Here is a 13023-nt window from a genome sequence, read left to right on the forward strand (position 1 = left end):
CTGCCCCACCTCTCCAGTACCTTCTCAGCCAATAGAAACATGTATGTGTATACTGTGTGATTGTATACTGTGTGTGTGTGTTTGTGTATGTCTGAATGCCTGGGGGCCCCATAATCTCCTATTGCCCGGGGGCCCCATGAGTTGTCAGTCTGCCCCTGTCTGCAGGGCTTTTATTTTTCCTTAATTTGCCAAGAAAGGTATACTTCCAGGTCCCCTGTCCCTGCTATTTCCAGGTGCGGGGGTCGCTAATCCAGCGCTGCAAATGATCTGACTGGTCCCCTATTGTCCCCTTGCAATGAAGCTATACCTCATCTGAATCCTGAGAGGACCCTGCTGCAGGACAGCCAATAGAAATTGTTTAAGCCATGCAGGCGGTGAAGTGGACACCCGAAGAAGGAACCCACTTGTGTAATCAAAGGAAGAAAGAAAACTCAGGAATGGGTGATCACTTGCTATTAGCGATCATTTAGAGAAGAGTGGTGGTGGTGGGGGGGGGGGGGGGGCGTGGGGGGGGTGTCGTTTTATCCTGGAGATGGGTTTCATACTAATATTTTTTCTTACTATGTATATGAAGTCATTTTTCAAATAAATGTTAAGTACAGGATTCACTCATGATTCTTCAGGGCATTGTGTGTTATAAATAGCAGAGGCTGTTTACCTTCAGACATTTTATTTTAAATTATTTAACTTGAGGGAAGGAGGGAAAGAGAAATTAGCCACTGTTCTGTGCATTTAGTTGTGAGTATAATTTTCAGCTTGAGCTATGTAAACATGGTTAAGTAGGGAATGCCACCTGCACATTGATGGCAAAATCAAAGTCTTCTGATAGACCACCCTTCAGAAAGGTATGCTCACCAATCCACACTCCCTCATCACCTCCAAGCTGCAGAAGTCCACACGGGGTAAACTTTTTTTAAAATCAGATTCTTTTTATTTTTATATGCAAACAACATTAATACAAACAAATGATTCAAACAAAATCACATAAACCAAAACGAACACTACATAAACTTGTTAGATGTAACCTCCCCCCCTCCTCATTCCCACCATCCAAACCTGGAATCCCCACTTCATTTTTAGAAATGGAGTAAAGGTTCTATTGGGGTGGCAGCAAGAGCACATTGTTGGGTTAGTATAATTTGTTGAGAAGGGGGGGAGTTGGCTGTGAGAAGGCACGGTCACTTTCCACTGAATGCCTTGTATTGCTAGTAAACCATGTGAAAATAAGCCTACAGCTGCATATATTTTTATCTCTGGTTTATGATAGGTTTAATTTACCTTACATACCTAAACATGGGCTATTTATTGCAATAACTTAACCACGTGCGGACCGCTCACAGTAAATATACTGCGAGTGGGCAGAAGGATTTATATTGAAAAGGATTGCAACCCCTGTGCAACAAAATCCCCAGTGTGGGACAAATCCAGGTCTCCCGTGGATCCAGCACAACAGCATACATTATTCTTTTTGTACCTTTTTTTTAAAGCACAATAATAAATAAGACATACCTGTAACAAATTATATTAAAATGTGTGTGCAAGCAATAATAATGCACAAAGTATTTTGTTTTTCAGATAAAACAGCAGATGTTTGTTTGACCACACCTTAAATTAGGGAGTTGTACATTTATTGGTTACATTCCAGTTTTTCAACCAGAGTCTCAGGAGACAGTTTTGATGGGATCTCAGGGTACTTTTTTATTGATAACATGTGTTCAGACTACTGGTATATGATATATCATAATTAATGCTAACATGAGAAAGACGATTTTGTTTAAAAGAAAAGGAATTGTTTGCTGATCATTTATATATATTTAAAGGGAACAGACAATAAATGGATGCATGGAATAAGGAAAATGAGACAAGCTAACCCAAATCATAGTGTACTTAAAGAATAATTAAAGGTATTTTTTTTTTGGGTAGAAGGATTAGAACACCAGTCAGTTTTTTGTTGCTGTCTACATTCCCGTTAGGGAGATCCACCTTTTCTATTTGTTCTATTGTCTTTTATCACTGAAAGCGAAAGAAAATCACACATTTATGATTATCTCTAGAACAGTAATAGAGGGCAAAGGTGGCACTAGTTCTGGTGACACTTTGGAGGGATTTCCTCTCACTTCCTATATTGGCTGTGAGCATAGGAAAATCTCCCCGATGGAACACCGATGGCAAAAAAAAACTGAAAGGGGTTTTTAACCTCTCTTATTCTATCTAAAATGTAAAAAAAAAAGTTTTGCCTTTTTTGCCTTTAGTTCAACTTTTAAAAAATATAAATACGGGCTGTTATTTAGGGGTCAGACCATCCACAATTCCTATAACAGGTTCTATTATAATTATATCTATAATATATAATTATACTATTTTAATAACTTTGGTGAGTTTCTTGCATCATTGGGCAACTCTGCTGGTCAGATATCGGCACTTTCCCAGGTCTGACCATTTGCTGTAGCCATTACAATGGGATCCTAATGCCCCATTGGAGTTTTCATTTCTTTTTTTTTATAGATGATTCAACAGAAGAAGTGGGAAAGGTGGATGAGCAGTACCTGCATTTCAGAGTGGGTGGTCATCAAGCCAAAAGCTGTGGCACAGAAATCTCCCTCAGACTTCCCCAGACCTACAGTATAACAAGTCAAAGGGTGACCCATTCTATGAGACCCATTCTACAATCTCACCACATGTAAAAATGAAATTGACCATTTAAACAAGTTAGGAACCACAAGCTTACATCAAATAGACCCAATGACTAGGTGAATACTTGATATATCAAATAACATTGCTTATGCAAAACTGTACTAGTGCAAAACTATACAGAAGTGAGTCAATTTAAGGTTGCTGTTGTTAATCTTCTTGGTACTGTTGCTAAAATATAATGTTAAACGACAGTACTGTAATCATTAGGAGGAATTGTCCCCTGTTTAAATTTATTATGTACTTTTATTATGTACACCTGTCAGAAGAGATGTATAGAACTGCCACTGCTGGCCTCCTGCCGAGAATGCTAGTTGCTTGGCTGTGTATAGCTACTTTTAAGACACTGATCTAGAACAAACATGCTTTCAATTAGTTTCAGAAATGTGTCAGAATTCCCTATCTCGATAATTATTCCACTTCATTGACTTACAAAGCTTTGACAGTAAAGGAACTAACTTGACTCCTTATCAAAGCAAGACAGCGCAGATGTTGCGTAAAGGAACCACATTATGAGAATGGAAAAATAGTCCTAGCACAAGCCAATCAAATGCTGAAATATGGCTTCCTGTACACTTATAGCTGCCCAAGTAAATATCCCAAAGGACAGAAAATGTTCTTATCGTAAGTTTAATAAAAAACAGTTTGCATTTATTCGTGCATAATAATATCTTTATGCCTGTAAGGTAAGGTAAGGTAAGTAAATCCAAAAGACTTATCCACCGCCATCAACGTTAGTAACTGTGCATCCAAATAACTTCTCATGAATGGTGAGGAGACATGCTGTACAAGGTTTTGGGGATTGTTTTAGATGAGCAAGATTGGGTGCAGAGAAGGGGGCTATTATATTTGAGTATTCAAAGTACTAGAGGTAATGTGCGGCTGGGTATTATCTGCAAGGAGAGTCATGGAGGTACAGAATTCAGCTCCAGGGCCCTGGCTTATATTTTTCATCAGGGTCAAGGAGTATCTACAGTCTGTAGTATCTGTCTAACTATCCATGTGCAAATAAATGCTTTTTCTTGCAGGTATTCATGCATATAGTTGTATCTACTATGTCTATAACAGCATTGTTGTCTAAAGCAAGCCGGCCAAACAATATACAATTTTCTTATTCAATTTTCTTTGGATTTACCTACAACTGTGTAATGCAAGGGCCTACCTGATTGCATATAAATTTAAAATGTTTAGGTTAGACCTCATATTATGTGGTTTTGGTAAGGAAATTTGTATAATGTATGGCCAGCCTGAGATATTCTGTTGTGTTTTACATTAATATATGAATTAAGGTAATTCTTTCTGAATAGCTTAAACATAACTGAGACATTAGGCATACTTTTTAACTTCTTTAGCTACAGCTAATCACTTTACTCATTTTTTACAGATTACCAGTTTAGAGTTACAAAGGAGGTCTAGCACTAGAAATATTGAGTGAGACCACGCATGTGAGTGATGTCTCACATGCGTGGTGTGATACCATTTACATATGTGTGCGTAACCTATTTATGCATTCGGGGGGGGGGGGCTGAGCTGAGCTGAGCTTTTAAAAAATTTGAATTTTTTTTGTTTGTATTTTATTTAAATACATTTTTTTACACTATTTCTTTAATTTTTAATTATTTGTGACAGCAATAGGCAGTGACAGGTACTCTTTAAGGAGAGTTCTGGAGTCTGTTAAACCCCATATGTCTACTCTCCCCTAAAAGCATCTCTGATCACACCAAGGTCAGTGTAAACAAATGCTTTTACTATTTAAAAATCTCGCTGTTTACATTCCATGAAACTGGAAGTGGCAAAAATGCTCATGGCTTCCAGTATCCTAGACCATAGGGATGTTTATAAACAATCCAGTCTCCGATCAGCTCTATTGTAAACCCACGCACCCGCCAGATTGGATGCTGGGCTCCCTGCCGGGACAGGATGCAATTAATCTACCAGCATGTCTTTGGAGTGTAGGAGGAAACTGGAGTACCTGGAGGAAACCCACGCAGGCATTGGAAGAACATGCAAATTCCAGATAGGTACCGTAGTGCTGTGGTTGGGATTCAAGCCAATAACACTAGTGCTGCTAGGCAGAAGTGTTAACCATTTAAATGTAAAAAGAATGTTATTGTCATACAGATAAGTTAGACCAAATAAAAGCCTTGCAACTAAAACCAGCCACAGATTTAGAGAACAGGTGGAGAGAGGGGCATGCTCTGAATGCTCTCAGTTTCTGCATCACAGGGCAACCATAAACCTGCAAAATTAACTTGTAGCAAACAACTCTTCCTTTCGCTTTCTTCCTGCGAACCAGCAGTAGAAAATAGCATCTGGTATCTTATTCTTTGCTATGGGCAACACCTTCACATTCCATTGCACTAACTTTCATAAAATAATCTAGTAAATTTAATAAGAAAAAATTCTCTATGCTTATAAGATCCAGATGGTCTCCACCAAAGCATTCGATTTCATAAATCTCTCTTTTTACATTTTTGTTTAAGATATACTTTAATTATCTTCACATGGAATATTGTAACTATATACTGTATGAATTTTACATGGTAGATATATATTTTATATGAACCATAATTTTAATGATTATTTTTTATTTTACAGCCAACTGTCTGCAGAAGATCTTGCAAGAGTTCCTCCTAACTCCACTAGCAACATATTGAACAGACTTTTGGTCACGTATGACCCAAGGATCAGACCAAATTTTAAAAGTTAGTTGCTTTATATATTCATACTGTACATTTATTCTACGTTTCCTAAATGCATTTTAATCGCAACTCAATTTTAACACTCTAGTTACGCTAGATCTCAGATATTCATCATCCAAAACTATGTTAGTCCTTTGTTGTCCTTCTCAGGTCTTCTAAAAAAAAAAAAAAAATATTCAGCCATCAGTGGTTATCCTGATCCATGTTGAAAACTTATGTCCATCCTCTTGAACACTGTATATTTTAGCACTGCTCTTAGCCCTTGTACACACGGTCGGACATTCCGACAACCAAATCCGACGGATTTTGTCCGAAACTGTTGCATACACACAGTCGGACAAAGTTGTCAGAAAATCCGATCGTACTTAACGTGATGACGTTATTTTGTTACGACGGGACTACGTTCAGGCTAGTAGCCAATAGCTTTGATCTAGGAATTTGATCTGAGCATGCGTGGCACTTTGTCCGATCGAAATTCTCTACACATGATTGGACAAAGTCCGATTGGAGCATGTTGTCAGAAACTTTTATAGACAAGTTGGAAAACTTGGTCCATCGGATACTCCGATGGAAACAGTCCGATGGAGCCCACACAATGTCGGATTATCCGACAACACGGTCCTATCAGACATTGTCCATTGGAATATCCGACCGTGTGTACAAGGGCTAAGAGGCGTTTGACTTTTTTACCTGCCTTTAAAACACCCATGCATGTTAGCCTAGGTGTCCATGCACACATAGGCATTTAGAGGATTTGAGAGGCCTAGGCATTTAGAGGCAGAAAAAAAAACGCTGCCAGAACATCAAGGAGCAGCAGCATTTTGACAGAAAAAACGCAAAAATGCTAAGCGCGTTTAGTGATTGAGTGTTAATTCATTTCACTGCCCAGAATCGATTATTATTTTAGCCAGTAAAATTAACTCCCAAGCGCTTGACGCACCTAAGTGCATTGCACGCGTTAACAAGCATCAGTCATTTTTTCTGCCAAAACGCTGCTGCCAGTTGGAAAGGCATCTAGGAGAGATGGCCAAATATCCAGTGTGCATAAGGCATAATATGTTCTCATCCACACAGAGCCTTAGGCCTCATTTACATTAGCAGTTGGGGCGCAGTAAAACCATGCAGTTGAGTGGCAGTTTTAGCCCCCCCCCCTAACTGCATCCTCTTTAGCTGCGGATGTGTACATACAGTATCTTCAGCATGGCAAAAAGTATTCCTGCAGTACCACCCACTAGACACAACCCATTCAACTGAATGCAGGCCCTCTGCAACTTCTGTTGAAGGGACATATTAGAACATTTTCCATCAATCAGCCACTGCTCAGTGTATTCTGACAGCATTGTCAGAATATAATGTCCCAGTAGGGGAGGGGGTTTGATGCATTCCACCATGAACGAAAGAAAACTAACCATGTATAATATCCAGCTTAAAGTACAACAAAAGATAAAACTTTTTTTTTGGTGGATAGAGGGGAGAGTGATTAGAATCCCTGTCAGTTTGTATTGCTGTCTGTCCTCTCCGTTTACTATTATTATTAAAAATGAACGTAAAGAAAATCCCACATTTTGGGTTGTCCCCAGAAAAGTAATAGAGGGGAAATCTTCCAATGGGTGCACTGGGGGTCCCCAAGGAATTTCCTTAATTTTCAGGAATTTCCCCTCACTTCCTGTTTGGCTATGGGGCAGGAAGTAAAGGCAAATCTCTAAAATGGGACACAGATGGCAAAAAAAATTCTGACAGAGGTTATACCCCTCCTTTACTTTATCCAAAATGAAAAAAAATATTTTGCCTATAATTCCACTTTAAGGCATCAATAGTTAAGTCAGAGTTCAAAGTCAGATAAGTGCCAGTATTGGAGTCCAGAGCTGTTGGAGTTAGATGTTCAAGGCAGGCTTCAAAGTCAAGTACCCAAAACAAGCATCAGCGTCAAGCATTAGATATGAAGATTGAAGTGAAGTCAGAAGTCTGATTCCAGCAACAACACCTCACACTCATTGGTTAATGTTTTCTGTGTTACGAGTTTTTTCTATAAAAACTCTACTTCAATGAAGATCTCGCCTTTTACATTTATATTGGGAGTACTGGCAGCCTCTGCTTTATTTTGGATATTGATTGACAGAATAAGACTAACTCTGACTTTTCACATCAGCTTAAAGCCCAAACTTTTATTTTCATTTTTTGGATGGAGTGGGGAAGGATTGAAACCTCTGTCAGGTATCACTGGGTAGGCATCCCTTCTAAATTTTCATTCCAGTGACATGTGGTCACAAGTAAACGTAGTGATGACAAATTTCTCCAAGGAGCACACAGACTGCAACAAAAACAATATTTATTAGGACAATGGGGGAATGTTACCTGTGTCTGTAGTTTTTGTTGGTATCTGTGTCTTCCTTGGTAGCTACAGTTTCTTGTTCAAATAGAGAAATTGCCCTACTTACAACAATTAAAATGTGGCAGAGGTTCTCATTCACCCTACTTTACTTAAACCAAAGAAAAACAATTCTGTCTTGAGTTGGGCTTTAAAAAGAACAGAGGACCCCTGTGAATGTTAGTAAATGAAAGAACCTGCTACTTGTCCAAATGCAATGTTAACACCCAGAGGCCTACTGGCTACAGAGGCCTACTGGCTGGAGTCGGCTACAGCCAACTGACTTATTTACATATTAGTAGATACTAAACAAGCGACCGTTTCCCCAAACACACATGCCACCGAAAACAGAGCACATTGCATAGGTGAAGTTTTAATAGCATTTTGTAATATATTGAAAAGTTTGAGGCGACAGATGCTCTGTAGTAAATGGTTACTGACCCGATAAAAGCAAGCTGTGATAGCTGTCATTTTTGTAGGGCTCTAGGCTTGAGGAATGCGCTGCAGGTGTAAAGATGCAATTTAATTGTGTTTGCTGCTATTAGATGAAACAATTTAATGATGTACAGGTGAAAGGAATTAACGGGGATTTAATGTTCTTACTTCTAATTTACCACATATCTGTGTTCTGACAACCTGAATGTTATTGCTGTACATTCTAGGGACAAAAACAATATCTGCACGGCTTGGGTTCAGGCTGGGACACATTTACCTGTGTTAGGAAAAAAATAAAAGTCATTGTATGTCTCCTTTCTAGCCTCAAAGTGATTGTAAAGTCTATCTTTTATTTTATTTTTTTTAAATAAAATAATAAACAGATTTATACTTACCTGTTCTGTGCAATGGTATTGCACAGAGCCTTCCTGAACCTTCTCTTCTTGGGTCCCCCTGCTGGTGATTTTGGCTATTTCTCTTCTGTGTATGCTCACATAGCAAGTCGAGCTGTGTGTGTCCATAGACACACATAGTAGGTCTCAGCCCCCTGCTCTTGCTCACTGGCTTTGACCAACAGCAGCAGGAGTCAATGGCCCCCACTGTTCTTAGCAAAGCCTGTGAGACTAAAAAGAGAGGGAGAGAAGACATATGGCGGTTTACATAACTGGATTAATACAGGAGTCAGGCAAGTTTTCAGGGAAGGGGGGGGGGCACACAGTGGAAGGTTTTGTACCTTAATGCATAGAATGCATTAAGGTACAAAACCTTTAGGCCCCTTTCACACATGCAGACCGTTTGTTTTTTGTCCATTTGTTGAAGGATGAAAAACAGATATCAGTGCATCTCTATGGAAAAACCGATTTAAACGGATGATCATCCATTTAAATCAGTTTACATCTACATCCGTCAACATCCTTTTTTTAAAACATATCAAAGCCCTATTTTTCTTCTTTTGCAAAAAGGAATTGGATGAACGAGGAATTGAAATGGACAAACGGTCAATTTTCCCATCCGTTTTTGCATTGGTAGTGGATGTAAAAAACAATTGGTGTAAAAAAAAACTGATATAAAAACTGATGTAAACTGATGAAAAACTGATATAAACTTCATCTATTTTTTCTTTGAAAAGACGTGACTGAACTGATGAACCGTATGTCCGTATTTCATTCATCTGTTTGCGGATGAAATACAGACATACATGCATTCCTATGGGATAGCGGGTGTCTGCAGATGAACATCCGCAGACACCTGATATCATCCGTCTCTGCAATGGTCCAATTCTGCAGACGGAGGAAAATCCTATTTTTCTATCTGTCTGCAGAGCGGATTGGATGAACATGGGCAGACGGTCCGTGTTCATCCGATCCCCCATAGAGGAGTGCAGGCGGTCCCTGCACAGTGTGCAGGGACCGCCCTGTCATCCGCCGGCTTAGGAGCGATCCCCGCTGAGCAAGCGGATCATCACGGGGCGGATCATTACGGTTCCGTCCCGTATGAAAGGGGCCTTAGACGGGATGGGCCACCTGTCAAATGCTGACGGTCGAATTAAAAGTGTATTGGCCCCCTGCATGTGTGCAGCCCTGTCAGACTGTATTGTTTGCATTAGAGTGGGCCTCTGGGTTGGTAAAACTGTGACTCCTGCCCATGTGAGTCCTAACTTCCTAGTTTGCAAGTTTATTCATTTTCAGTCGAATGGAGCAGCACCGTAGCGGCCTTAAAAACGTGTGCAATTGACACGGATGCAAAGCAGGGGTGTAGGCTTTTAGGTAAAAAAAAAGGTGAAAAGGAGGTAACATAAGGCCTCCTCACTGCCTGTTAAAATCCTTTGACTAGCTTTTCAGCAGGCTACTGCAAGTATAAATGAGCCCTAAGGAGACTGCTGAGTGGGACCATCTGCCTTCTGTACTCACACTGCACCATTGTTACAAAAGAAAAAAATTACATCTAAGCATTGTTGTGTAATATGCAACCCCCTTGGTCAAGAATATCACTAATGGATGGTTAGGGATCGTATCACCCCAGAGTGCTGCTGTGGATACGAGAATTAAGTATATAGTGCCACGTCCTGATAAATTGGATTTTAAAGAATATGTTTGTAAATTATGGACATTATAGGCATAACACAGGTATAAATTAAAAGTAAATTTATTACAAAAACATAAAAGACAAAAACATACAAGACAATTACATTAAAACTCATTGGCTTTTCACAAATATGCCTTGAAACAAACAACAACACACCACCTACATAACATATACAGTAATATACTGAAAATGAGGGACCAAACACGTTACTCTCCAATACTTGGTGAATTAGCGTATAAGTGAAAGAGGCGGTGTGCACCTCAGGTTACCCGTATTCAAAAGACGCTTCTTCAGGAGCTTATGGCGTGATAGTTTTATAGTCAAAGATAGAAAATAAGCAGAGAATAAATTCTGCAGTGCAGCTGGGGATGAGGGGAGGAGTATCTTCACATAGCTTCAAGATCAATCTCTGAGACCACCTCACACAAAAAGCTTTAGAGCAATTGATAGTGAATTGTAAATAAGAAGTGCTCATGGGCAACTAATGTGGCAATGTCTGGATTAATCAGGGGATCCCTTACATAGCTTCATTGTCCATGTATACATAGTTCCCAAAGAGCATCCTGTGTGATAGAAGTCCCCTTCAAGTCTCTGCCTCAGTGATGGCCACCAAGTGTGGTAAAGGTAAGACACATCGCCTCTGTTACTTATACGCTAATTCACCAAGTATTGGAGAGTGACCTGTTTGGTCCCTCATTTTCAGTATATTACTGTATATGTTACATAGGTGGTGTGTTGTTGTTTGCTTCAAGGCATACTTGTGAATAGTCAATCAATTTTAAAGTAATTGTCTTGTATGTTTTTGTAATAAATTAACTTTTAATTTATACCTGTGTTATGCCTATAAAGTCCATCATCTGCAAATGTATTCTTTAAAAAAGAATATCACTAAGGCTGGGGTCACACTATTGTGAATTGGATGCTGGTTTCTCTGCATCCAATTTGAGACTGCACGGGAGTCCTGTGCGTCTTCTGGTCCATTTCAGGTCTGAATTCAGACAAAAATTCTGACAAAAATTAGACCCGAAATGGTGAATAGGGACACACCGGGCTCCTGCTTTGAGCCACTCCATGCTGTGGTGTGAACCCAGCCTCAAGATGAAAAACGAATTTAAGAATAGTGTTCAGGATGCTTGAAACTGTATTTAGCTCTGTGCAAATTTCTGCAATAAGCCCATTGCACAAGAAGGAAATTAGATTTTTGAGTGTGCTCTGTATATAAAAAAGTGTTTAACAGACCCTTAGTATTGCCATAGTCATGTGGAAGCAAAAATGTTAAGTCCAAATCCATATTTTTTTTTTTCACACCATTTCAATTTTGTTGTGCTGGGTAACTTTGCCCATTGCAATTCCAAGGCCAAATCAAGGCAATTAGCCTAGTTTGCTATGTTGTCAGCTTGGACCTCTTCGTTTGGTGAAAGGAAAAAAAAAAACCTTTCTGGTGGACTTTTAAGGCACGATAGAGTTTTCTTAGAATAATTTTAGTATAGTGTTTTTATAATAATTTCAAAAAGAATTTATTAGAAAAATGTAGAAAACTTAAAAAACAAGGAACGTTTTTACATGTCTAGAGCTCAAAAACCGTCATAGAAAATATAATGCAATACAATCTATACTTCTTGCACCCAAAGGGAAGTATAGATTGTATTGTATTATATTTTCTATGATGGTTTTTAAGCTCAAGACATGTAAAAACATTCCTTGTCTTTTATGTTTTCTACATTTTTCTAATAAACACTTTTTGAAATTATTAGAAAAACATTATACTAAAATTCTTCTAAGAAAACTCTATTGTGCCTTAAAAGTCCACCACAAGGGGATTTTTTTTTTCCTTATTCTTCAATATTGGATGTGGCACTAACCCTTTGCTCAATATTGCTGGCCAAACCTTTTTTGCTTCTTCGTTTTGGTGGTGTATGCTAAAAAAAAGTATTGAATGGACGGTGCACCAAGCGGTACCAAGCGTTAGTGCAGTATGCTAAACATCCAGAGTGCATGGGGGGGGGAAATCAATGTATGTGTTTTCAGCTGAGGAACTGCAATGTACAGTATGTAAATCCATCTTATTTAAACATTTTTTTTTATTTCTACAAGTATTGACTATTGAAGAATCTTTGCTTGCCTAAAATGTTTCAAATCTCTAGACAGTTTTCAAGAATTAAAAGCAAATCAGAGGTGTATGAATCGGGAGGAACTGCAGGGCTACAGAAGGACTAGAGCAAACACAGAAAAGTGTATGATTTTAAAATGTATTTATTTTACCGTAGTGCTAAAGCCGGTTGCCGCGGCAACCACTTTTGTACTAGAACACTGTCAGTGGAATTGCAGCCCACGCAGCAACATCAAGAACACTGGCAGACTCCTGCTCTGTATAATTTACCACATACCTCTTTTTCTCTCTTAGCTGTCTCATACTGTGATTAGGGTGAAGCATTTGTAACACGTGAAAAATGAAGCAGAAGATTAAGAATTAGCTGCTAAAAAAAGCATACATGCTACTGTAACCATTAAAATAACCTTCTAACCGTTTATCACAAAAATAAATGTTGCAAAGGGACCAATTTCCCTCTCAGACATGTTTCCTCTGTATTTAAAAAAAAAAAATGGGAAAGGTCATTTCTGTAATCTAGAGAGGCTGAACTGTTTATGAGCAAGTAATACCCACCAGCTGTCTACCGGGGATTTCAAGAACTCCACGTTAAAGCGTTTTTCCAGCCAAAGTCAGCAGCTGCAAACACTGTA

At 38.9% G+C, this 13023-nt stretch overlaps 1 protein-coding gene across 2 annotated transcripts in view; it reads left to right on the forward strand.

The window, feature by feature from the left end:
• GLRB (glycine receptor beta) overlaps nucleotides 1–13023 on the forward strand; it is a 202994-nt gene that overhangs the window by 72268 nt on the left and 117703 nt on the right. For both annotated transcript variants that reach the window (XM_077477106.1, XM_077477105.1), the window contains one exon: nucleotides 5290–5396. In XM_077477106.1, the coding sequence (XP_077333232.1) occupies nucleotides 5290–5396 (107 nt within the window). The remainder of the gene's footprint in view (nucleotides 1–5289; nucleotides 5397–13023) is intronic.

This window comes from Lithobates pipiens, unplaced genomic scaffold (assembly GCF_037356315.1).
Source record: "Lithobates pipiens isolate NorthernLeopardFrog02 unplaced genomic scaffold, aLitPip1_a1.2 Scaffold_13, whole genome shotgun sequence".
NCBI classification, from domain to species: Eukaryota; Metazoa; Chordata; class Amphibia; order Anura; family Ranidae; genus Lithobates; species Lithobates pipiens.